Raw genomic sequence first — 25,378 nt, 5'->3', positions numbered from 1 at the left:
AATTTCAGTTTTGCAAAGCCAAATGAAGAATGACATAGTCAAACAATTTTTCATGCCAAAGAACACAGATCATCACTCCCTTTTCTTCTAGGTGTAAGCATCAATTTACAATAACTTGAAGCATTCTACTAAAGTTTGTTTAAGTGGCATGCAGATAATAAGTGTGCAGCAGTAAAAAATACCCTTACAAAGCAGAGACTCCAAGCAGCTAAAAATATAAGTGCATAAAATGTATTTCATTTTAACGAATATCAAACATAAAGATTTGATTCACGCAAGAAAATTGAAGTGTAATTTTCTCAAGAAAAGTTAGCAGTATATAATATTCACCATTCACATATTCTTTTACATGAAAATTTTACCTATTAATTGCAAAGTAGTAAAAAGTAACTATGTGGTTTAGTAAAGTGATGAAAAAGTCAGAAGCAACTTTTCAGCAGACAGTCCCTCAAGTAATATTTTAACAGGGGTGAACAAATGTATTTCAATCTGTCATATCCTAATATGTATGAGCTATGAAGCATTGTACAAAGCCATGCGAAATGGATAGAAGGATGGCTACTTACCCACAGGGCGAGCTGTAGACATTACAATGGTGTGGTGAGAACATAAAAAAGAAATTAAAAAAAAAGAAAGAAAAGAAAATTATCAGAATGCATGATGTGTAATGTTACATTTAAGTATGGACAGTAGAGTGATTTCTAGTGTCATTATTCAAGTATGACCAGGATGTCCTAGCTTGATAAAAACTGAACATTATAAATAGAAGTCTAAGAAAACAATTACTTTGCATGCTGAGATTAACTCTAAGCAGTTTGACAGATATTATACATGAGGTCTTATCATCATCATCAGTTACTACAGTTATTATTTCAAAGATCTTTTTAAACAGCCTTGTGTTATCCCAAAGTTAAGAACCTGATAAATATAACTATTCAAGTCACAGACTAGCAAATGTCATGTCAGTAAAAGAAGGCCTCACTGTCTGATTTAAATAGCAATTGGATTTTAAGCATGGTTAGTCAGAACCATTACAGGGACTACAGAAAAAGCCCCTGACGCTGCTTTTCAGCCAGTAATAAGTTAAGATCACATCACTTTTCATCCGTGGACAGGGTGGATGAAAATATAACAAATAGGTTGGAACATCCTTAGAGATTTCAACTGAGTAGCTCTCTAACCACGGTTAAGCTCTTTTCTCTTTTTGGCAGAGGGCAGGAAACAATGACTGACAAATTGATTCTTGTTCACACTGAGAATGGCTTTCAAACTGCTGCTTCAACAAATTATTATTTTTTACTATTCCATAACTTTCAATCACTAAAATCAGTTGAAATAGGCTACCCCTTTTATAAATGCACGGAAATGGAAAGAGACACACATGGGCTTAATAATACTTTCTTTAAAAGAATATTGCCAAATCAATTTAGATAGTAAACCACTTTGTATAAAAGCAATAGACAAATATAAAACATATGGCCGCATTATTCAAAGGAAGAAGAAATCAATTTAGTAGCATTTGAACTTTTACGAAAACTTACATTTCAAAATAGAAATTTATTCAACAAACAAGTGCTTCACTCATATCCCAGTGGATAAAGCTCTAGTGCAAACACAATGTAACCCTCAAACTTATGAATAGTTTTGTCTTGATGTCTTCTTGGGCATGGTGAGACAGATACAGCCATTGAAACCATATTTACAGACATTCATTCACTCACTCAACAAATACATCATAATTCTAGCTCTGTGGAATCTTTGAAACTGTACTGGAACTTCTCTACAAGATTCATGATCTTAGACTATTATTCACAATTAAAAGGGGGAAGACCATTCAAAGAAGAATAAAACAATTATAGCAACTGAATGGAAATTCAGCTTGGTGGAAGTTCAGCTTGGTGAAACTCTGGTGTGTCCTAGAGTCTTTAGGGGATTTACTACAGCAAGAGGAAGAAAGTACGTTGAACTATACACAATAATTTCTTTTTTCGGAGGGACACACAACAATAACAACTAAGAACACGACAACAGACTAACATAATAAAGTTGTGCCATATTCTAACAAATAAGAGTTCTCAGTTTTGCAAATGTGTAGTAGAAAAAGAACTTAGTTTCTCATTTTTAAATTTTATTTTTCAGGTGCCAATTTAAGCTGCATCTGAAACATCATGTTTCCCTTAGAAACAAAAAGGCATTTTGAGTCTAAAGAGAGAAAAGGAAAAAAAAAAATATGGTAAGAAACCATGTTTTAAAGAAAGAAAATACATTCCTGTTTTATTTAGTCTCGGGTAATTCCAAGAAAATTAGAACTTTATTGCTCCAGAAATAGTTTTTGAAATAGTTCTAGTTTTCCCAATGAAGCCTTGTTTAGGCATAGCCCATTTAAGCAATTAAAAAAATGGGAAAAACGTGTTTACAAATATGCAGTTGTGTTCATTTATTTTGGAGCCACGTTAAAAAGTTCTATCAGATCATGAATTACTTGATAAGAATATAAATATAAGGAGGCTTAATGTTGTCTATAAGTATTTCTTTCTAATTTTATGTTTGCCCAGTCAGCAAAGAGAACTACTTGCTATTAAGTTTAATTTAATCACCATATTTCTGAAGCGGAAAACAACTGAGTAAGTCTGTTTCAGATTTTGATTATAAAACTTTCTTTCTTTCTTTTTCTTTTCCAAAATTGGATAAAGTAAATATCATGATAAAATTTCAGCAGAAACATCACAATAAATCTTATTGTCTTTGTCATAAAGCAACATTTCATCCTGGGGAAAAAAAAGAAAAAAAAAAACCCAGCAGGTGGATGTTTTCAAAATCAGCAAATTATACTAAACTGTGTCCTTGCATTAAATGGATGAAAAAGGATGAGGCCTCTTTGGTCAGTTGACCCTGTTCTGATAAAACAGTCCAGAGAAGGGTTGAACATTTCATTTACATGCATAGAAAAATGAGTGGAAAAAACTAAGTTGCAGATAATATGTTTTTTTTTTTTTCCTGTTAACCTCTTAGCATGAGAAATCCCAACCGCTTTTCCTAATGGTTTTTAAACAATTTTTACTCCACAGTCTATTATGGGGATTTTAATTTTTTTAACCCTGTTTTTGACACATCAGTCAGATGAAAATAAATACCAAATAGATTAAACTCTCTAATGCATCTTTAGGACACACATCAGGGGAGAGATCATTAAGGTTTGCTGCTTTTAAAAAAACAAAGTCTTATGAAAAGAAACTCTTTCTATTTTTTTTGTACATTAGCTTCAAACATCCATTGAGGAGGAGCATGCTTTGCTAAATGAAATAGTAGACCTGAAACTTTCAACAAATTATGAAAATAATTAGCTGGGGAAGTATCTTAAAGCAAACAGACCACTTCAAATCTCATTCATCCCAGCATTCAAGTATAAAAGGAGCCCTCTTGCTTCTATAAACAAACAACTCCTCACATTTCTCACCATTTGTTTAGTCAGCAAATATTTTTTGACTAGAACATTTCTTGGTTAGTTGTTTATTTTTTCCACTTACTTCAGAAAAAGTAAACAAACAAACTTTGGGGGAAATATGGTCAAGTGAATTGCTTTTGCAAAGTGCTGACTAGATAAAAGCAAAAGATATATATATATATATATATATATGTATATATATATATCATCACCTACCAGAAAATGTAGGTTAGCCATAGTGAAAAGGCTTACAAAGGCTTTCAGATTTTGCTCATATATTATCAGCATATATATATATATATTCAACTGGTGTATGACCATAGCTTTTTAAAGAAACAAAAATATTTTTAAGCAACTGGCTTGCCAATTTTGTTTAAATTTATTCTGGATCTAAGTCCAACCTAGAATGTCTGGATGGAGGAAAATGAATTAAGTGGAAGAGGAACAGAGTGACTGAGAAGTTTGGAAATCACCAATATTTTTCTAGGTATCCAGAATCACCTAGACATTCAGAATGTCTCCTAATAGTGACCTGGAGGAAGATAAGTTTTTTGTTTTTGTTTTTTTTTTAAATGATATGATGCCCAAATAATGTATGTTAGTTGCTCAGTCCTGCCTAACTCTCTGCGACCCCTGGCTCCTCTGCCCATGGAATTTTCCAGGCAAGAATACTGGAATGGGTTACCATTTCCTCCTCCAGGGGATCTTCCCCACTTAGGGATTGAACCCAGGTCTCCTGCATTGCAGGCAGATTCTTTACCATCTGAGCCACAAGGAAAGCCCACATCATACATTCTGCAAAAATCATTTTTCTTACCAGATAGAAGACCAGTCTGAGAATCCCTCACATACTTCTTGCCAATCCAAATTCTTCCAAGCCTTTCACCTAATCTTGTGTAAACTGCAAGTAAAACTGCACAAGGCTGAGGTCTGACTAGACAAAGTGAAGGACAACTGACAGACACGGATGTAAACTTGCAGTCAGACTTCTTTACTGAGAGTGATGGAAGGAGGAGGCATCAGTTGAGGGATGAGAGGCTGAAAGACTGAGCAACGGATGCACTTGCCTGTCCCTGTAAGTCCCGTGAGTGTAAACAATGCCATGGGTGATATCTATTTGGCAAGTAAGTGTAGCTGTGGTACTTTGGGCTATATAATTTACTCCTGTGGATCAACACACACCACCAGGAAGACGCTTAATTCATTCTAGCTCACTGTGGTGTTAAGTAATGCTTTCTCTCCCTTATAAGCAATGGCAGGGAGTCTGTAAATGGAAATGATTCCATGACTGAGAAAGTGCATGACACCCAGAAAGTGAAAGTTATTACAGGAGCAGCACTGACTATTTCAATTATTTAAGGCCAACGAACTTCACAAATCACTCTCTAAATCAGACTTCCTCAACGTGGGAGCTCCTCTGTATCCATTTTTCACCTTTGGAAGCAGTGTTAGTTTTCTTTCTTTTTTTTTTTTTCAGATTGCTTTTTGAATGCTGAAATAAAAAAGAATTTCAAAAAAATTGTCTCCTAGCATAAAGTGACAAGCTAGTAAACAGAAAACCGAGTATCTTTGAAACTAGTGACATTTAAAAGCTGTAATTGGATCAAAACAATGGGAACACAAAAGATTAGTGTAAATCTTTTCTATGTTTAAGATTTAATTGTAAACTGTTAGCTGTTATTTATTAAATAAAAATCACTTCAAATGCACATCCTTTCAAATCCAAATTTGAAAGTAATTTTATTTCAATTAAAAATTGAGAGGACACAAAATCCAGGCATTTTATGTACTAATAAAACAGTGCAAGCTATTATTTTGATTATGAGTTCACATACCAATTTAACTGAATATTAGTCTGCTAGTTCAATTATATTTCACACCTTAAGTCTCTTACCTCGGACTGTGAGGGTAGCGGAAGCTTCTACTTTTCCAACCCGATTCTCAGCGATACACATATATGTGCCTTCATCTGTACTCACTGCCTTTTTAATTCTCAGTGTATAATCATCTTTGATGTCATACCTGTGTAGAATATGGATTGGATTTATTCAATAACATTGGTTGCATTTAGACAACACAGTATTCACCGTCATTTCTCTCTTTTATACTGTATTTCACCTAAAATAAAACACACACACACACACACACACACACACACACACACACACACACATTCAGTCATAAAGTATAACTACTTTGATTAAAGGTATTTCTAAAAAGATCAATAACTTCATATCTGATCTCTAGCTGTTTGATTATCAATTACCTATAATTTAGATATCTATACAACTCTGACTGCATCAAAACCATCAACAGCATTATTAATACTTTGGCTTTTTCTGATAGATCTTAGTATAATAATACTGTATGTTTCAGTTTCTTGGTGAGTTATATTTTGTAAGTTACACTACCTTCAAATATAGGATTTATTTTTAGGCACTGTGAATATAATAGAGCTGAAATATATTAAAGAATAAAATTCTCTTATTTGTTGGCAAACTGACTAAAGGGACTTTGGCTAAAATAATTAAGAAGGGGTAACCCTTTTTTAAATTAGCAACATTAACATTTAAAACATCAACATGACTTCGAGTGATTTCTGGAAATGCACACCCTCAGCTCCTTAACAAACATTTATTTTCACACTTCTATTCTTTAACAAGTACACTGACATACTAGTTCAGAAAAAAATTCTAAAAATTTTAACATGAATTTTTAAGAGCTTGCATATGAATATGCTCTTGTTAGATTCAAAGAAATTATTCAAATAAAGAAGGTATCTTTACATTCTTATCTGCTTTTTCTTCTTGATTTTCACTGATGGTCTTCGCTATTTCACACACACAATTTTGCAATAGCTTCTAGTTGATCACACTGACTGTCTTGCCCATACTCACCACACTGTTACAGCTATACTTCCAAATATTTCTTTACTTGGTTCTAGCTGATCACAACTAACTGACTTTCTACTGCTTCAAGGACCAAGAAACATTTTAGGCTTTCAATGAAGACTGTTATAATTAGACTGCTTCTACTTCCAGCTTCAGCTAAAAGAATAAAACAGCTTATCATGATTTCAAGTTGAGGCATGGACCTAATAAAAGTTCTGTCTCTGAACAGCAATGTTTATGAACCAACCATGACAACTAAACTAACAATCCTTGCTCCTTCAGCCTCCATCTTCCAATTGTGGTGGTTCCTTTTCTGTCTGCATGTTTTGGGTTAAACTTCCACTGATTTACAATGTCATAAGTCATGAGGGAAGCCTTATTACCCATCACTCCTGTTTGAAGCTATCCATTACCGCACTAGAAAACTATGATTATTCTCTCCTCAAAAGAAAACAAACAAAAACCCACCACCAACCCCCAGAAAGCAAGTGAACAAACAAACAAAAAGATTGCTACACCAATCACTTTGCACTTGCTCACATTTTGTGTTGTCTATTTTGATAAAGGCGAGATCCTGTCTGCTTCACTCACTGCTACAGCCACAGTCCTAACAAAGAGCTTTTAACTTCCAAGAGCATATAACCAAGTAGTTAAGAGAAGACTCTGGTTTTTCAGACTTTCTGATGATCTATCCAACTTCTTGCTCACTTTCTTCTACCCACATGGCCTTTTTCCCCTTGCTTAACATAACTACCCAATTATCACTGTCTCTTTGTACTTCTCATAATTTCAGGGAATGCCCTTCCCCTGCAGGGTTCATTGCTGATCATTCTTGACTTTCAAGAGAGCCCAGATATTCATTCAAAGATGTCTTCCTGTCCAAACAATGGAAAGTAGTTCTCTGCTCATCAGTTACTTTCTAAAATTATTTTTAGTTGTTTCTATTCTTTGTTTTCATATTTTTGTTACATTTAGTACTTTTCATCTTCACAGAATATACCTCTATCAAGCTTTTGCTTACTTGCTTATTGTCTTCCTAGTTTTCAAGAGCACGTATGTATACACCATGGAATATTACTCAGCTGTTAAAAAGAATTCATTTGAATCAGTTCTAATGAGATGGATGAAACTGGAGCCCATTATACAGAGTGAAGTAAGCCAGAAAGATAAAGATCATTACAGCATACTAACACATATATATGGAATTTAGAAAGATGGTAATGATAACCCTATATGCAAAACAGAAAAAGAGACACAGATGTACAGAACAGACTTTTGGACTCTGTGGAAGAAGGCGAGGGTGGGATGTTTCGAGAGAACAGCATGTATATTATCAACAGTGAAACAGATCACCAGCCCAGGTGGGATGCATGAGACAAGTGCTCGGGCCTGGTGCACTGGGAAGACCCAGAGGAATTGTGTGGAGAGGGAGGTGGGAGTGGGGATCGGGATGGGGAATACATGTAACTCCATGGCTGATTCATATCAATGTATGACAAAACCCACTGCAATGTTGTGAAGTAATTAGCCTCCAACTAATAAAAATAAATGAAAAAAATAAAATAAATAAAAAAATAAAAGGAAACTTTGAGACACTCAAAAAAAAAAAAAAAAGAGCATGTATGCTACATGAAAACAATAACTGGTTCTCTCTTGTTACAAACTATATATCCTGAACCCCAGCAAATAGCATCTGACATCTTGGATACGCTCAATGAATGCTTATTGAGTGTATCATGAACCATCCAAAAAATGCTTAAAATTCTTCAGTAGTTCTTTCATAGCATGGTTATTAGTAAACTAAACAGTAAATTAATATGAAATATAGAACTCTATTATATCAAGAAACAAAATAATGCTATTAGTTTTATATATCAGCAATTAGTTCTGAAGTGTAGGTTAAATCAAACAAAATATTATAAATGTTAACACTCAGAAAACTTAATGCATAAATGCTACTATGGAGATAGAGTTAAAATAAAGGAGTCAGCAAATCCTGACCAGCAATCTAGACATTTGAGTTACATATTATTATTATAAATTTCTGTATGTAAATTAGTAACATGAAAAACAAAGCTCTCTGCACTAAAATAAATGAAATAATTCTAGAAGACTATTTTAAACAAATATGAGGACTACAGGAGAATCAAGTAAAATTTTGTGCTTTGTTCAATTCTTTTGAGTGTATTAAAATTATTTCAGCAACAAGAGTGGTTTTAATTACATGTATTATTAAAATAATGACAATAAAATGTATTTGCATGGTGTTCTTAAATATACTTTTTAATATATTTCATAACAATTTTGGTAGGTAAGGAATAAAGTTACCATATCCTATTTAGAAAATTAGACAATTTAGGCATATAAACTTCAACCAGAAATTATATAGTTTATTTTTACACTTTTATAAAATATGGCATAGTAGAACCTGGAATATAATGTTCAGCTTTACTCCCTACATATCAAGAAAGGAATTACAGACATAAAAATTGAAAAGGTGACATACATGGACTTGAACTCTTCATGTGTAAAAATAATAACTTCAAAAAATACTATTTAAGTCTAGAAAACCATGAAGAATATGAATCTGTGAACACGGAAATGCTTAGAAAAATCCCCAAATATCAATATTAAAGAAGAATTCTTGAAGCTGAAATAAAATACCTTTAGGATAAGAGGGGGAACAGGATGTTTATAATTATGAAAATATAAGAGAATACATGGATACTGGTTATTCCTAGAAACCAGCAGATTATAAATTCTGAGACACAGGGAAAAATTGAAAAGTTCTTGTGTCTAGTAAAATGTCCTCATTTTAAGATTATAAAAATAACACTTTGTTATTCAGAGTCTAGGAATTCATTGGTAGCAAAAGTTTAGACCATATTAAATACTAACTCTCCTGGCACATTCTTCATCAACTATATTACAGTGGTTACAACTTTCAACGAAGAGAAAGTATAAAGATTCATTTTTTAAAAAGTTTTGATAAATGATTCTATGGGGGAAATTAAAAGGATATACTACCCAAATGGCAGCTGCTCCCACAAAATTGAGTTGTTACTAGAATTTCAAGCCTCATGGTACGAGTACAGAAATTTACACTAGATACTGTAAAATCCTGACTGCAGTGTGCTCATTTGTGGACTGAAATCTCTATGAAAGCAAGTTGTGTGTGTGTGTGTGTGTGTGTGTGTGTGTGTGTGTGTGTGTGTGTGTGTGTGTATGTATGTGTGTTTTGGTTCACTAATGTTTTAAAATTATTGAAATAACTGATATTTAAAAATTTGACACTTTTACATAGAAATTTGGATTTCAAGGTCTGTCTTCCTCCAAAGTACACACTTTTTCATCTCCATAAAAGTGCCTATGGGGATCTAATTCAACTGGAGCCAGCGCTGCTCCTTCCAACATGACTGAACCACTGTGCCAGCCTGAAGCCTGAGCCCTGACAATACCCACAATCCAGAGACTTAAGCATGTCACGGTACCTTTGCCAATGTCCACAGTAAGATGCATCTCAGGGCAGAGAAATATAAACGTATAATCGTGATCAAATCAGCTCTTACCTCCAAAAATTTAAGGTATATGAGGGTTGGTTTTAAAGAAATTATGTATAAGTAGCTTCAAAACCCAGAAAGAAGTAAACATTCGGCTCATTGCTACTTTCACATTTAGGCAATCTGAGGCAAAATATGATAAAGTTCCTTTCCCAAGGCCACACACGTGGAGACAATTATAGTCGGGGGAAATTGTCATGAGTATCTACTACCAGTCCCTGCTTTCTCTAACAGGTCACGATGTCTCTGAGACAATAATTTGCCTCCTAAAAGTACATGTTTCACAAGCAATTAGATGTCAAATATTTCCACAGGTCCAATAACGGTAACCTTATTTCTTTTATTTCTTTCTGGTAATAGTAATCTCATTGATGCTTTACACTATTTGATTGGATAACTGGGGAAATATTAACTTTCCCCCAGAGAGCAAATATTACTAATATAAATGATTATAAATAACAGATCCTTATATTTAAAGAGACCTTTACAGTTTACAGCTGAGATTCACATAAGATTTCACAACAATAAATGACTTACAGAAAATGCCTATTTCCAGACACCATTTTATAAAAGAAGATACTGAGATTGTGGTCTCGAGTTATAAATAGATTGAAATTGATGTCCTGTGCATCAGTGTCCATCCATTTTTCTAACATAGAGCAATACTTTTTTCATTTGATGCGTGTGTTTATGGCTCTGTGTGCATGGGCTTTGGGCAAGTGTGTATTTCTGCATCAGACTCTGTGTTCAGAGTCACAAAAACTCCAGAAAGTAACTTTTATCAATATTTTTTTCTCAGCATTACTCTAAAACCAACTGTAATCATAGGAGGTTCACAAATGCGTTTCCCAAAATATATACACTTTAAAATTACTGTTTTATTAAACAATCTAATGTAGCTAAAATTTCCTGATTTGCTCTTAGCCTTCTTTACATTGCTGTTGTTTTGTTGCTAAGTCATATCTGACTCTTTTGCAATCCCATCGCCTGTAGCCCGCTAGGCTCCTCTGTCCATGGGTTTCCCAGGCAAGACTGGAGGAGTAGGTTGCCATTTCCTTCTCCAGAGCTTCCTCCCGACCCAAGGATCAAACCCGTGTCTCCTCCATCTCCTGCATGGGAATTTTTTTTTTTTTTAACCACAGAGCTACCTGGGAAGCCCCTTCTTTACATAGTGGAGAATAAATTTGTAGTAACCAGAGCATATTTTGGTATAAAAGAGCTAGTTTTCAGATATGATCAACACGTAGGAGGTATTTTCTGACTTTAATTAAAAATAAGAAAAAAAGAAACATGAAAAAAAACTTTACTGGTGAGGAAATCCTAACAGAAACGGGGTGATTCTGATTGTGAAATATGCCAGTCTCAGACCTGTATGAATGTAGTCATTGTTGCCACTTTTGATTAATGACAGTGGTACAATCACGTGCTGACAGTCCCCAATATAAAGATATCTTTTTTTTTTTCTGATATGAAACACTGCTGAAAAATGTAACCCAATCATATCTGGCCCCTGGACATCATGTGCTATCATCACTGTACTGTCAATTGAGATTGACTGGTAACCAGCTGTGACAAAGTGGGAAAAGAAGCTCTGGTTTTTGTCCTGTTTTTTATCCCCCTGAAAGAAAACAACAAGAGAAAAAGAGAACTGAATTGTGTCAAACCACTACCATCTGTTCTGCTAAATAATAAACAAAGCAAAATAAATTTATTTTAATACTTAAAACAACAGTTTGTATGTAAGGTTATGTTTGTGTGTGATCTTACCTTGAATGAATATTCTTAAAAGTGTGTCAAAAGAGAAAATATTATTGATTTTTAATAAATGAAGTACCTTCTTAAAGTATTCTAAAATCACTTCCAAATTTAAATAAAAGTATCTCTCTTATTTCTTCCTGCTAAAGAAACCTTCTCGCACAACCAGTGGGAAGATTTCCTATAAATTTAAATTTACTTTGAAAATACCAAAAAAGGATTTTGAAAACTGGCAATATTTTACAACATAACTACATGGTATGCATTTCTCATACTTTGCAATCCCCAGTGTACCTTATAGGCTTCTAGAGTAGGAACTTCTAATGATTTTCTGGCTTTTATGAATATAATTAAGATAATATAGGGACCACCTCCTCCAAATCTTCCACAATGGGCTACAGAATTTGGGAAGAGAAAAGACAAAAGGAACTACATTTTCTATTACAAACTGGAATTCTACTATGTTCAGTTCAAGTCCTTGCATCTCATTGCCTTGTTTGAATTATGTGAGGGCTCTGCACTAATAAAACTTCCTGAATGACCGTTCTCATATCAAAAGCACCTTTGTTTTTCATGAAGGAAATTTATTTTCTCAGCATTTTTAGTTTTTGAAATCACCTACTACTCCTTATTATAAAATGTCTGGATTCAATTCTAGAATGAGTGTTTTGAATTAGCACTTATAATTTTATTACATATCTGCTTTATTAATCATTAAGTTGGCCAATTGTAAAAACTATGAATTGAACCAGGAAATATTTAATGTCTACAGAAGTAAATGATTCTTTTCTTTTAGGGAGACTTGAAAAGTTTGTTTTCAATTTTCAAAATACTTGCACTCAATCAAAAGAGCTGAAGATCACCCAACACCTTTTAGATTCTTTCAGAAAATAAAGAAACGTCTGCAAAAACAGGTATTCTGTTATTCCAAATTCAATGAAAATTTAACTATGGGGCTTTAATATGATAATGTTATTGCCTTGTTAAGATAAAGTCTACTGCCTTGTTTTCAACAAAAGAATTTTTATGATAAAAAAATCACTCACTAATCTAATGGAATCATTCACTAATAATTAGAGTCATACCGATCAACTGATCAATACCACTATACAGAACACAGTGAACATGGAGATGCAGCCAATTAGAACTCAGTGATATTTTTCAATTGCTCAAAAGAGTACATATCAGAATCTCACAACTTCTCAAAGCATTCATTTATAAAACATAAACCTTCTCAGAGAAATTTACGTCTTTTGCTTCTTTCACACTTGGCAGTTGAAAAAAGGAAAAGTGTTTCAATTTCCCTCTCTCTGCTCACAATTTTTCGAAGAAAATCCTTCCACAGACTATACTTGAAACTGTTATTAAAACTAATGTAAGCACTTCTTGGTAGCCTAGATCCCAGGTGATATTTTCTTAATCTATAATATTTAAAGTGTGTCCTAAAGTCAAGCTTTTAAATCACAAGTGAGAGCTGGGACCCTGAAATGAACACAATAAGCCATTATTTTGCTGGCAAAGGGGTATCAAGTGAAGTTGTCTGTACGTGATAGCCTATGAGGGTCACCCTCTTCTTTTTATCTACAATTACAAGGCAGGCTAATGTTTAAAGTTTGGGTGAACGAAATTTGATTCTTTCAGGTTTTGTAAGGACGACTGAGCGGAGCACTTAAGAGCAGTATGAAGAACAGATATCTTTTAAAAATTACAATTCACATAACATTCATTGGGGAAGGAATGAAAACAAGATTTTCAGATTAGACTTGTTGGGAAATTGTAGAGAAAAGTGGTCCCCAAGGAGAACTTGCTGTTCACTTCTGGAAGCTTATACTGAAAGCTAAAAAGAAACTTGAAATATGATGCCATTCTGACTCTGTCTTCATTAACCAAACAATATTTTATCCTTTTATTTTTTGCTTTCCATAAATGCTATCCTTGTCGTCATCATCTTAACCAAAGCTGGCTCCACCCTTGTGAGCCTGACCCACCAGTAGAAAACACCTCTTCTAGGCTCTCTTTAGAGACTACAAATTTTAGTGTCTTCCAACTAAAAAGCTAAGAAGAAAGAAGCAAACAAAAAATGACAAAAGATATCGAAAATACCCATAAGAATATAACAACAGTTGACTTAACAAAAAGCATATTTCAGACCATAGGATAACTTGGCCTGAACAACAAGGCCTTGAATGACTGCCAGGGATCCCAGACATTGACCATCTTGGAACCAGAGCCCCACTCTGCAGATGGGGCAATTAAATCAAACTACAGCCAAGTCCTTCCACAAAGGTCAAAGCACCCTGCTCACCCCAAACTAAAAGTCCTCCAAGTTTGAATCACTGAAGCTACGGCTGTCTGTTGAGTGTTCCTGTCTCTTCCATCTTCACCTACGGCAGACCTTGAAGACTCCAACAATTAATTTTCTTGGCAAACCTGTGGACACTTGTGAAGTTCACAGCCTGATATCCTTGATCTCCATCCAAGTTTCCATATTTTCCTGTCATCTTATTCTCTCATTTTTACCTCCTCCGCAGTGAGTTTTGTCTCCTCTGATATAACCCCTCACAATTTTTTTTTTCTGTGGCCCTCTTCACAAAATTTTTCAGTGCGCCTTCTGAACTACCTGTTTGCTGACTGGTAAAACTTTCTTATATTCTTTCTTTATCAGATTTTCACCTTCACCTCCATGCATTAATGGAAATCTGGCTGTCTCCTGTGGGTCTGTGTATGGATGGAGGAAAAGAGAAAGTGAGAATATCTTCCAGCCATTCCAAATAATTACCCAGAGCCTGAGTTACTAAAAACATAATTTTTTTTGGAAAGAGTTACATATCCTCAAAACAAGCAAAACAAAATTTTAAAAGCAAATCAAAAAGCCCTGTCCTAATGAACAGCAAGCCTGTTATCCAGTTTTCAAATGGAATCTTTAGAATTTCTAGTTGACAAACGTGACATTTAATCAGGACTTACTTCCTAGGGCTGTTGTAAGGATTAAACGAGTCCATACACTCAGAGCGTTGAGACCTGAACCTAGCATATGGAAAATGCCCAATAGATGTCATGTAAGATTTCCCACGGCTGCCCATCACTTCTCTCATGTCTGCTCTTCAGAGACATTGCCTCCATCTCCCTTTGCCATTGTCTCATAGCAAGATTCTGGAATTTGTCCTCAATTTGAATGGCTCTGCCTTTGAAATCTGAAGTTCAGATATCTGATTCTGTTAAAATTGTAGATGACTCCTACTCTATTAATTAGCTTACAAACTGAAACTCCTCCTCCATATCTATCACTCCTTCATATCAACACTTTTATTGGCCCACTGTCTTTTGGTTGTACTTGCCTAGGATAACCTCTTTATGTATTGATACTGGGCTTCCCAGGTGGCATTAGCAATAAAGACCCCTCCTGCCAATGCAGGAGACATAAGAGACATGGGTTTGATCGCTGGGTTGGGAAGATCCCCTGGAGGAGGACATGGCAACCCATTTCAGTATTCATGCCTGGAGAATCCCATGGACAGAGGAGCTGCAAAGAGTCAGACACTACTGAAGTGACTTAGCATATGCATGCATAATAGCATACATATGTAAAGGTATGTACCTACATACTATCAAATCATGTACTCGTCTTTCCACACTCATACAATTAAGTTCAAACCATTTTAGAGACATTGGGATTTTCATTTGGTTCATAATATCAGAAAGGAATATTTAATTATTTTCAAGATTATCCTTAATACTCAACTATTATTGTGATAATTTTTCACTAACCATTAGCAGGCTATTAAAATAATATCTGCAACACCTTAAGTGCATTGCTTTTAAACACTTTTTTAAATATTGCAGGTATTATTTTAACTAATTAGGACAGAAACCTTCAGAGTAAAAAGTACAAATGTATCACAATTAATGACACCATTTGGAACAATCGGAGTGGTGAAATTGGTTAAATTATCCTTCAATTTGAAAATAATTATTTTTATTGGCATAAATGCACTTAAGACAATTTGGTTTTACAATAGGACTGGAAACTGCAACATCAGGTTTGGAGAATTGATATACCTCACAGTTGTGTGGTTAGAACCTAATCTTAACTTCATGTCCTTTTAGAAAAGGATTTTAGAGATTAAATCCAAAAGAGTCCACAGAAGTCACAGCTAAGACCAGACTTTTTCATGAGCAGTTCCCACTCTTCTTGTACCCTTCTGAGTTGGGAATGAACTCTCTGCAGTAAGGACTGCAAGTTTGGGATACAATAGACTTTCAAATTTGCCATCAACTTAGTGTCCTTGCAGTATGAACATATTCCTTCATTGGTATTCACTAGGCACAGGAAAGATGTCTACATCATCAGAGAGATGTTCATTTTGAGCAGTGCTATGGAAGGTTCAAAAGGCTTTCTCTCTTGCATTCTGCCAATAGAAACCTCCTTGTGAAATGTGAATATGGAATAATTAAGAAATTCAACTTAATGACATAGGAGCACTTATCATTAAATGTGTCACAAAACTTGTGGTTTGGTAGGTCTAATGAAAATGAAGGTTGAGACATTTCTCTAATTAAGCTACTAAACTAGTTTTATCAATTCAGCAACTATTTAATGAGGAAAAATATAAAGAAAAATTCCCTGCCTCATATATTCTAGAAAATATGCAAAACTACACATGCCTTCAAGTCATTAGTGAACCAAAGGGTCTTCCTGTGTTCAGAGATGACATGCTTATGTCAAATCCAATCATGGTATCTGCTGTCCATCTCACTGGTGTTACCTTCATAGTTAAGGCAATAAGAAAAGACTAGTATCTTTGGAATCTATTTCTTTGAACTATATTCTATTATTTTTGTCCTGACATTAGAAACAAAAATAAAAATTGTATAAAACAGCATTGAGATGAGCAATGGAGATTTACCTTCTCCACTAAATCAAGTTGCTCAGCCTCAGCACTACTGACATTTTGGGCAGACTTTTCTTTGCTGTGCATAATAACAGGACGTTCAGCAGCATTCTTAGTGGTGGTGGTTTAGTTGCTAAATCATGTCTTACTGTTTGTGACCCCATGGACTATAGCCTGCCAGGTTCCTCTGTCCATGGGATTTCTCAGGCAAGAATACCACAGTAGGCTGCCATTTTCTTCTCCAGGGGATCTTCCTGGCCCAGGGATCGAACCAGGGTCTCCTGTATTGCAAGCAGATTCTTTACCAACTGAGCCATCATGGAAGCCTCTCCCAACTAGCTCACAGTAGCACCTAATCCCTCAAATGTAGCAATCAAAAGTGCCTTCAGACATTGTCAAATGTCCCTCTGAGAAAGGAAGAAGTATAATTGGTCCCAACTGAGAAGTACTGTACTACAATGAATGGGTATTTGGTGAGCCCCACATGTTAGATGTAGGGCTGTATACTTGAGATAAGGTTGAGATAAACATGCAAAGGGAGTTGGGAAGTCCAGGAGAAAGAGAAACAATTACAATAATAATATCAGAGAGAGCTGAGAGTGGACTCCAGCTCTGCCAACCACGGGTCTGGTGACCTTGAGCGTGTAGTTCATTGGCTATAAGCTTTAGCGTCCTCCTTTGTGAAAAGAGGAGATCCATACTTCAAGACTGTTGGAAAGATGAATCATGTGTAACAACGTATAACAACCTAACATGAAGTGAGTGGGACCTCAAAAATTATACTTTTTGTTATCTTAATATAATTTTCTTTAAAAACAAATCATTTTAGTATAGTAGTTAAAGGGAGTGGACTTTAGGGCTAAAGTGCTTGAATTTAAATTTCTGTTGCCACTGAAATTTGCTCCTCAGATTCCTCAACTGTAAAATAAAGAGTATAAAAATACCCTTTTCATGAAGCAGTTGTGATAATTGTTCAGTTACTTGCATGGAAAGCATCTGTAAACATTAACTTCTACTCCCATAATCAATTTTAAGACATACATCTTTCATATTTTAAATCTCTGAAATTAGAAATCATCTACCAGCATTACTATGAACAAAGCTAGTGGAGGTGATGGAATTTAGCTGAATTATTTAAAATCCTAAAAGATGGTGCTATAAAAGTGCTGCACTAGAGATGACATATCATAGTTGATTTGGCAATTTTTTTTTCTCCTTAACTCAGAGAAAAGATACTATTGGATCTCACAAATATGTCTAACTTGTATTCAGTTACATATACTATTATATATGATTAAAAGTATTTAGATTAAATCTTTTAACTTATTATTCATCCAGGCACCCAATGGTATAAATTTCAGTATTATTTTTAACTTCTTTTTTTCCCACAAACCCTGACCTAGTATCAATTTCTCATTTAAAAAAACAATACTTTTCTTTTTACTGACTCTTGCACTAATATCCATGTTTGTATATTCACAAGACATACCCCAATGTACCCACTAAACTACCTTTTTAACAACTTCCTACCCAAGAGGCCTATGCCCGAACTTTCTCTATTCCAAGTAACACTACATATAAATGTAAATATCAATTTTCTAAGCACAGATACAACAAGATATCTCTATTCACTCTGCTGAGTGAATCCCCATTTCACAGTGTGTTTAGTATAAACACTTCAGTTGGAATTAGAAGCTTTCATAATAAAGTCTCATGGGAATACAGAAGATTTTATTTTCTGAAACCCTAAAGTGTCTTGTACATCACAATCTGTATATAATTTTCCTTATTTAATAATTAATGTTTTTTATATCTCATACATTCCTCTAAAATTCTTACCTTCTCAAATTCTTGAAAGCAAACTCATTTTTTTATGTTAGGTCTCAACACTAGAAATGTTTGATTAATGTCTATGGTTACTTTTGAAATAATTCATGGAAATATAATATTTTATTAGTCTACCTTGAAGATTTTCATTATTCCTTTGAGGTAATTGCTATCTTACTATAAATTATATTCAAAATATTTTCTTTCACACTGCTTATGAAATCTTTCAAAGAAAGGTAAAAGTCCTGATTGACATTTTTGTTTCTGTTAAATGTGCTATAAATATTTGGACAAAATTATTAGAAAATATGACCTAATAAATGGATTGTTTATAGTTTCTATTGAACTTTTTATAACAAATGTTATATGTTGTACGAATTGCAATAACACAGAATACTCAATCAGATATTCTTTATAAAGATGCCAAATGCCTATATATTTGATAAAATGAGTTTAAAGATATTATAATAACCTCTGCAATTGCGACAGTTATGCTCATAAGAATAACTAGCAAAATTTCTGCACTGAGATTTTGTCTCAAGGCTATTCCATAGATCTACGTGACTGGTCAATCACCTTTTAAGAAGAAACTTCAAGTACTTTAATTTACTGGGAAAGGTTCACTGTGTCCCAATCACAACTCCCCCTGCCTAAATATGGTTTTTTAGGATGAAGCTCCAATGAGTTAATACTAAATACCAACTAAAATAGATTTCACTAGAAATTGTTTCTTTTGTGGTAGATTCTTACATGCTTTGGAAGCATTCTTTTATCTCTTATCCTTGGCAGCTGTATCTTTTTCACACACTAACAAAGATATAATCCTCATTTATCTTGTCACCGTAATACTGGGTTTCAATTTATTATTTTTTTTCCCCCTTTTCTCTTTCAATTCATACCAGTTAACTTGAATATCTAGGTCAAGCAGCAACCTTCCCAAAGGGACAATTATAAGAAGTAAAATATATCTATGGGTTTCCCTGGTGGCTCAAAGGTAAAGAATCTGCCTGCAATGTAGAGATGCAGGCTTGACCCCTGGGTTGGGAAGACCCCCTGGACCATGGCAACCCACTCCAGTAGCCTCGTCTTTAGAATCCCATGGACAGAGGAGCCTGGGGGGCTACAGTCATAGGATCGTGAAGAGTTGGACACAACTGAAGCAGCAGAGCACACATGCACATATATGTATATAAACATGTGTTTATATATGTTTGTAGGAAATATAAAATCTGGAACCCAGTTCAGCCTTTCAATTTATAACTGCTCATGGAATTGTTGATAATCAAATATTATCAAGAAAATATTCAAAAATACTCTTAGTAAATTCAAAAGTGGCCAAAAATGAAAAGATGAGTTAATTTTCATGCCCAAGATGAAGTCATAGTTTCAGTATTTATTACTCATGCTATTTAATTCACCTGGCAAGCATTTCTTTAGCTTCTGATATGCTTCTTGTTAATTTTTTTCCCCTAGATACACTGTTCAGAAGAGCATGGATATATTAATTTAAAATATTCTTTTGAGAATAAAGATAGATATAACTTTCAATTGGTGGTAGAAAACAGTACATTTTTTGAAGATAAATTTATTTGATATAATGAAATTATTGCTTATAGGTACTATTATAATGAAGAGTATAAAATCTTTGTTATGTACTTTACTACACAGATATATTTTGTGACTCTGATGAAAGTGACACTTCTAAATGCTTCAAGTATTTACCAAGCTCTATTTTTCTAATCTTCAGTCCCAATGGAAAATGGACAAAAGTTGTTCCCATCCAGTGCCCCAAAGTAGTGATCAAGAGTGTAGATTTTAGAGCCAGAAATCCTTGATCCTCATTAGGCCTCATTTTTCTCATTTGCAATATTGGGAGAATAACAATATTTATATCATGTCCTGAAGGTAAGTGTATTAATGTAAAATGCCTAAAGTAGGCCTGATATAGAATAAACACTAAGTAAATATAATTTATTATTATATTTATGAGAAAAGAAAATGCAATTAAAAACAACTCTTTTGAATCAGTACTAGGCTTTTTAAATAAAGTCTAATAAGCTCTTTAAATAAAGTTTTTAAATAGACTATTTAGATAAGAATTCAGGCAGGGTCAAAAACAATTTTGGATTAAAAAAAGTCCATTTACACATAGAAATCTAAGATACATGCAAAACATAAAAAGTAGGCATCATTGATAATGGGTATAAAATTGATTTTAATATTTTTTTAGGCTCATTAATTTCAAATCTTAGGGAATTTTTCCTACATAAAAGTATTAGCATACTTTTCCAAATTGTTTTGCATTGTTGCTATTCATGAAGTCAAACAATTTCAGAATTTAAAAGTTCTGCAGAAGTCATCCATGGCAACCTACACGTTTTGTATCTACACATGTAATCTTAATTTGAAAAGCCCATGGAGTGATTAATTCATCTAAGTGATTCTAACCACAAATTGTCTTCTAAAGGCAAGGATCCTAAAGTCAATTATAGAACTCTTTTTACATTTTATTAAAGTAACAGCCCAGGTATGAGAAAGAGTGTCTCTAATAATGTGTCCAGTATACCCACCCTTGGGATACGGTGTGATGTGATGACTACCTCCTGGTAAGCCTCTGTCTTGTCCTCCTGTTTGGGCTAAGGTTCTGACCTCAGCCTAGCTGAACGCTCTAACATGCCACACTTTGATGGAAGCAGCTCGCCTGCTGTGGCTCCTGGTGTGATAACACTCACATGCCAATGACAGGTGGCACTCAGGCAGATCCTTTTGCTCTGCAAACTGGCACGTGGTCTTGGCTCTGCCCTCACACATCACAGGAGCTGCCAGTTAATGGACAGCAGAGCATCTCTGACTTCAAGGCATTTCTTCTTCCAAGTGTGTCCCAGCTTGTTAGCTGACCACTGGCCAGAACCCAAATTGTATGCCAGTTCCTGCATTGTCCTTGAGCAGAAATTCACAACAGATGGGCCAGTGTGGTCACAGGATGAGACAACTTGCACTCCCCACCCTAGGTGGCAATTAGTTTTGTGTTAACAGCAACTATTAGCACCTATTTGATGAAAACACAGAAAAAGGTACCATGTTCGCATCCCTTTGAAAATTGTTAATTAATTCTATTTATAAATAAAATCTGTATTTTCAGCTTCCAAGGAGGAAATCTTGACTCAGTCCAAGTTTAGATTTTCAAAGCACCAGGACATTTTACATGTGGGTTATGAAACTGGTCTAAAAGCTACTCTCAACAGTAATGCTATATAGCATTCCTATAAAGTCATTCAGAATACAGTGATTCTAACCAATTACCTAAGATTTTATCTAGAATGTAAAATTTTTAAGCAGCTCAATTCCATAAACAATTCATAATCACATAATTAGAGTTCATTAGTTTAACATAAAGGTTTCATGTTGGATAGATTCTAAGTCAAGTGCTGTCAAATCAAGACACGCACATATTAATGTGTGTCTCTGGAAACAACTTTAACTTCTTATGCCACATCCCTCAAATGGGAGTATTATTATGTTGGGACAATATGGTTTAAAATAATGAAAGTAATATATACAAAAATCATTTAGAAGAATGTATGGCAAATAGTAAGTCTGGCTTTTATCATTACATGATCTTCTTACAAAGATTGTAAAAAATGGTGGTTTCCTTATTATCAGCAGACAAATGGTACCAGGTAACGTACAAAATATGCATCAGATGTCTAATTGCACTGGGGCTAGAATATAATATCTGAACCATGTATAGTCTCCCAAAAGTAGAGAAAGGGTAGCAACTTGTAAGGTTGGCAAACTGGATGGTAAAAGTTATAAATAAATCTAATACAATTTAAAAGCAAATGTGATATATCTTAAATCAATAATATTTTATGTGTTTCTATGGAAATCCATCAGCGAGAGAGTGGAGAATGTGTAATTATTCTATGAAATCATTTTATGTATTATTTTTAAAAATTAACTATCTTTTCTTTGTAGTTATCTACGTAACTAATAAACACCATCAATCAGTTAGATTTATAAAAACGGAGATACCTGTTACATGAACCCACTGTAAAATGTTTCCAGCACTCTGAATTAGTTATATCATTTTAATAACCCTTTGAGGTAGAATGGATGGCATAATTATTCACCCTGTACAAATGAGTCAAAGCATAGGTCAATCATTAGTCCCATTACATTGCTCATCTGTATCTTTAGGATATAAAACACAAAGAGTTTAAATAGCTTCTTCAAGGTCACACTCCTAGTTAGCGGTAGAGAAATCTGTTGAACATCATTTCCAGAACATGTGAGTATAACTAAAGGGATAAATGATCAAACAGTGTCAGAACAAGGCTAAAATCCAACATCCCTGACAATGACCTAAATATTCTTTATGTTACTGGTAGCTGTATTAAAAGATCCCACAATAATGGTCCAGACAGTTCTAATTCTTCTCTTTCCAAGCAGAAATGGCAAAGACATCTGTATAGCTGAAAAATCATAGAATTCTCATTTACACTTTTCCTTGTATTTCTGAATCTTAGGGATTAGTCTCTTTTTTTTTTTACAAAAGCTATGTACAATATTTATTAACATTGCTATTCTCTTGCTTTCAGTTTTTTTTCCCCTTTTTCTTTTTGAAAACCACTTTAATTGACCAATCTTGACCAACCAGCCTAATCAGCGTGGTTATTTATCATTAGCCCAAATTACCACATGTCCTTGAAACACACACTGTATGTGAAGAAGGCTGATCTCCTCAGCAGGGTAGCTTAGCACCTGTTCGGCATCTCTGCATCCCAGAAGCACATGTTCTAAACAATGGAGCTTCCAAACAATTAATATAAGAACATTTTCCAGGGCTAAGCAAAAAGAGCCACTGACTGTAAAAATGCCACAAAAGGGGAATTATAAGTGGTTCTATACAGTTCCTTTTCTTAAGGAATTATGTTTTTATGTGAAATCTCACATTTCATGGAACTAAGAACCCAAAAGTCTCTTTTAAAATAGACTCGCACTTTAGAGAAAGGAATTTGTCAGTGGGTTCAGGAAAACTGATAGAATTTTGCATTATATATCTTGAAACTCTTTTTCTCTAGTCCCTTTTCTATTTTTATGAAATATTCATGAATTATAACCACTATAGGCAAGCCATCAACTGCATTTAGAATTCTCAGGGATACATAAGAAAGTAAATGACATTTTTTTTAATGTGACAAAAATAACTGATACTATGAACATTCCTATCTCTACTCTATATCCTCATTGAGGAAGTTAGTATCACTCTAGAGTTAGTGTTGAAAATAAATAAAAATGAATTAAAATATCTTGGAACTAACTAGTGGTGATATACTGATATATGACTGATGCAAGATGTTAAACATCCTGTTTACCATTCTTTAAAAGCTTGCTTAATAATTATCTGAAATACAAGCTCTAATGACAAGCTTAGGTAAGAAAACTTAGTTAATTAATCAAACTACTACTTACCCAAATGCAGTGAAGAGGTATTTTTATTCTCTTCATAAATATTAAACTCTTGGTATATATCAATTTTATTGTGATGTCCTTGGTTGTGAATATATAGCATTATGTTTCTTTTATATTAATACATGCTATTTCTCATAAAGCTTCAGCATATGTAGATTTTTTACATTGCAAAATATACACTATTCCTATGTATGCTATGATGGACCATGACAGAAAATGGAACATTCCCTAATATGGGCAATTTCTATCACAAGAAACACTTTGTGAAAAGATGTATTGAAGGAATCTGATTACCAAGAGTACTTGGTCTGCCTGGAAGAAAAAGATGCAGCACCCAAGAAAGACACTACAACTACTTTGGTTTTAACTTTCATTAATGTTTTAGAATGTGAATACTTTCCTACATCATTCAGTTTGATTAACATAAAATAAAAAAAATAATCAATAATCGTATACTTACCTTTCTTTAACGTGACTCGCTTTTTACAGACTATCAGTGGGCATTATAAATACAATAGGTACTTAACAACATAGGCAAAACTTGAAGTGTTTCTTCTACTATTTAAATTACACTTTGGAAAAAACTGTGCTTTTAAAACACATACTCATTATGAACTACAGAATGTCTTTCCCTTTATTTCATCATTCTGTTCTCCCTACCCATTTTATTTTCACAGTGGTATGTAGAATTCTCGTGCCTAATAAATGAGCTGGTGTCAGTTTAGTTGAGCACATATATATTGAGAGTCTCTGGAGAAAAAGATATTGATACTCAGCACAATCACAAAAAAAGCAATGACCTCCTTTTTCTTCCTGAAACGTTCAACTGCGAAAACAGTAGTATCTTAGGATGTTTCTGCGAGTGTGGCTGAAAAGGACCCTGTGGTGCTTTCCAGGGATATCTTCTTCCATATCCTCTGCTTTAGCTCCTCTCTGAAGTACCAAGGTAAATACCAAGTAATGCACATTTCATGAGTTGTTTTACAGATGCTAAAACTGCCACCAAATGGGAGATGTTAACTGCCCTTCTTCACCCAGATTTTTAAAATGCTTTACAGAAACCCTTGCAGGAGCTCCAGGCTTTTTAAGGCATGAGCCTTGCAAGGCCCTGAAGAAAAACTTTCTCTGGTTCTAACTCCCATGTTTTGGTTTGTCTGGCCTCACAGTACATTGAGCACAGGGGTAACACAAGCGATGAACATTTTAACAGGAGCTTATATAAAATGAGGGCTTCCCTGGTGGCTCAGACAGAAAAGAATCCTCCTGCAATGCAGGAGAGCTGGGTTTGATCCTTCGCTTGGGGAGATTCCCTGGAGAAGGGAATGGCTACCCACTCCAGTAGTCTTACCTGGAGAATTCCACTGATAGAGGAGGCTGGTGAGCTATAGTCCATGGGGTCCCAAAGAATCAGACATGACTGAGCAACGAACACTTTCACACTTTTCACTACTTATATAAAATGAAGGGTCCTTCCAACTGTCTCTTTGGCATACGGAAAATGTCCAGATAAATAACTTTTCCCTGGTTGGGTAT

At 34.4% G+C, this 25,378-nt stretch overlaps 1 protein-coding gene across 5 annotated transcripts in view; it reads right to left on the bottom strand.

Annotated features, from left to right (window-relative positions):
- ROBO2 (roundabout guidance receptor 2) overlaps positions 1–25,378 on the bottom strand; it is a 643,927-nt gene that overhangs the window by 140,635 nt on the left and 477,914 nt on the right. For all 5 annotated transcript variants that reach the window (XM_061133903.1, XM_061133902.1, XM_061133905.1 and 2 more), the window contains exons 6-7: positions 5,340–5,467; positions 567–578 (exon numbers count right to left, since the gene is read on the bottom strand). In XM_061133903.1, coding sequence (XP_060989886.1) covers positions 567–578; positions 5,340–5,467 — 140 coding nt within the window. The remainder of the gene's footprint in view (positions 1–566; positions 579–5,339; positions 5,468–25,378) is intronic.

Source organism: Dama dama, chromosome 31 (genome assembly GCF_033118175.1).
Source record: "Dama dama isolate Ldn47 chromosome 31, ASM3311817v1, whole genome shotgun sequence".
Classification (NCBI taxonomy): Eukaryota; Metazoa; Chordata; class Mammalia; order Artiodactyla; family Cervidae; genus Dama; species Dama dama.
This window is presented reverse-complemented; position numbering and strand designations above follow the sequence as displayed.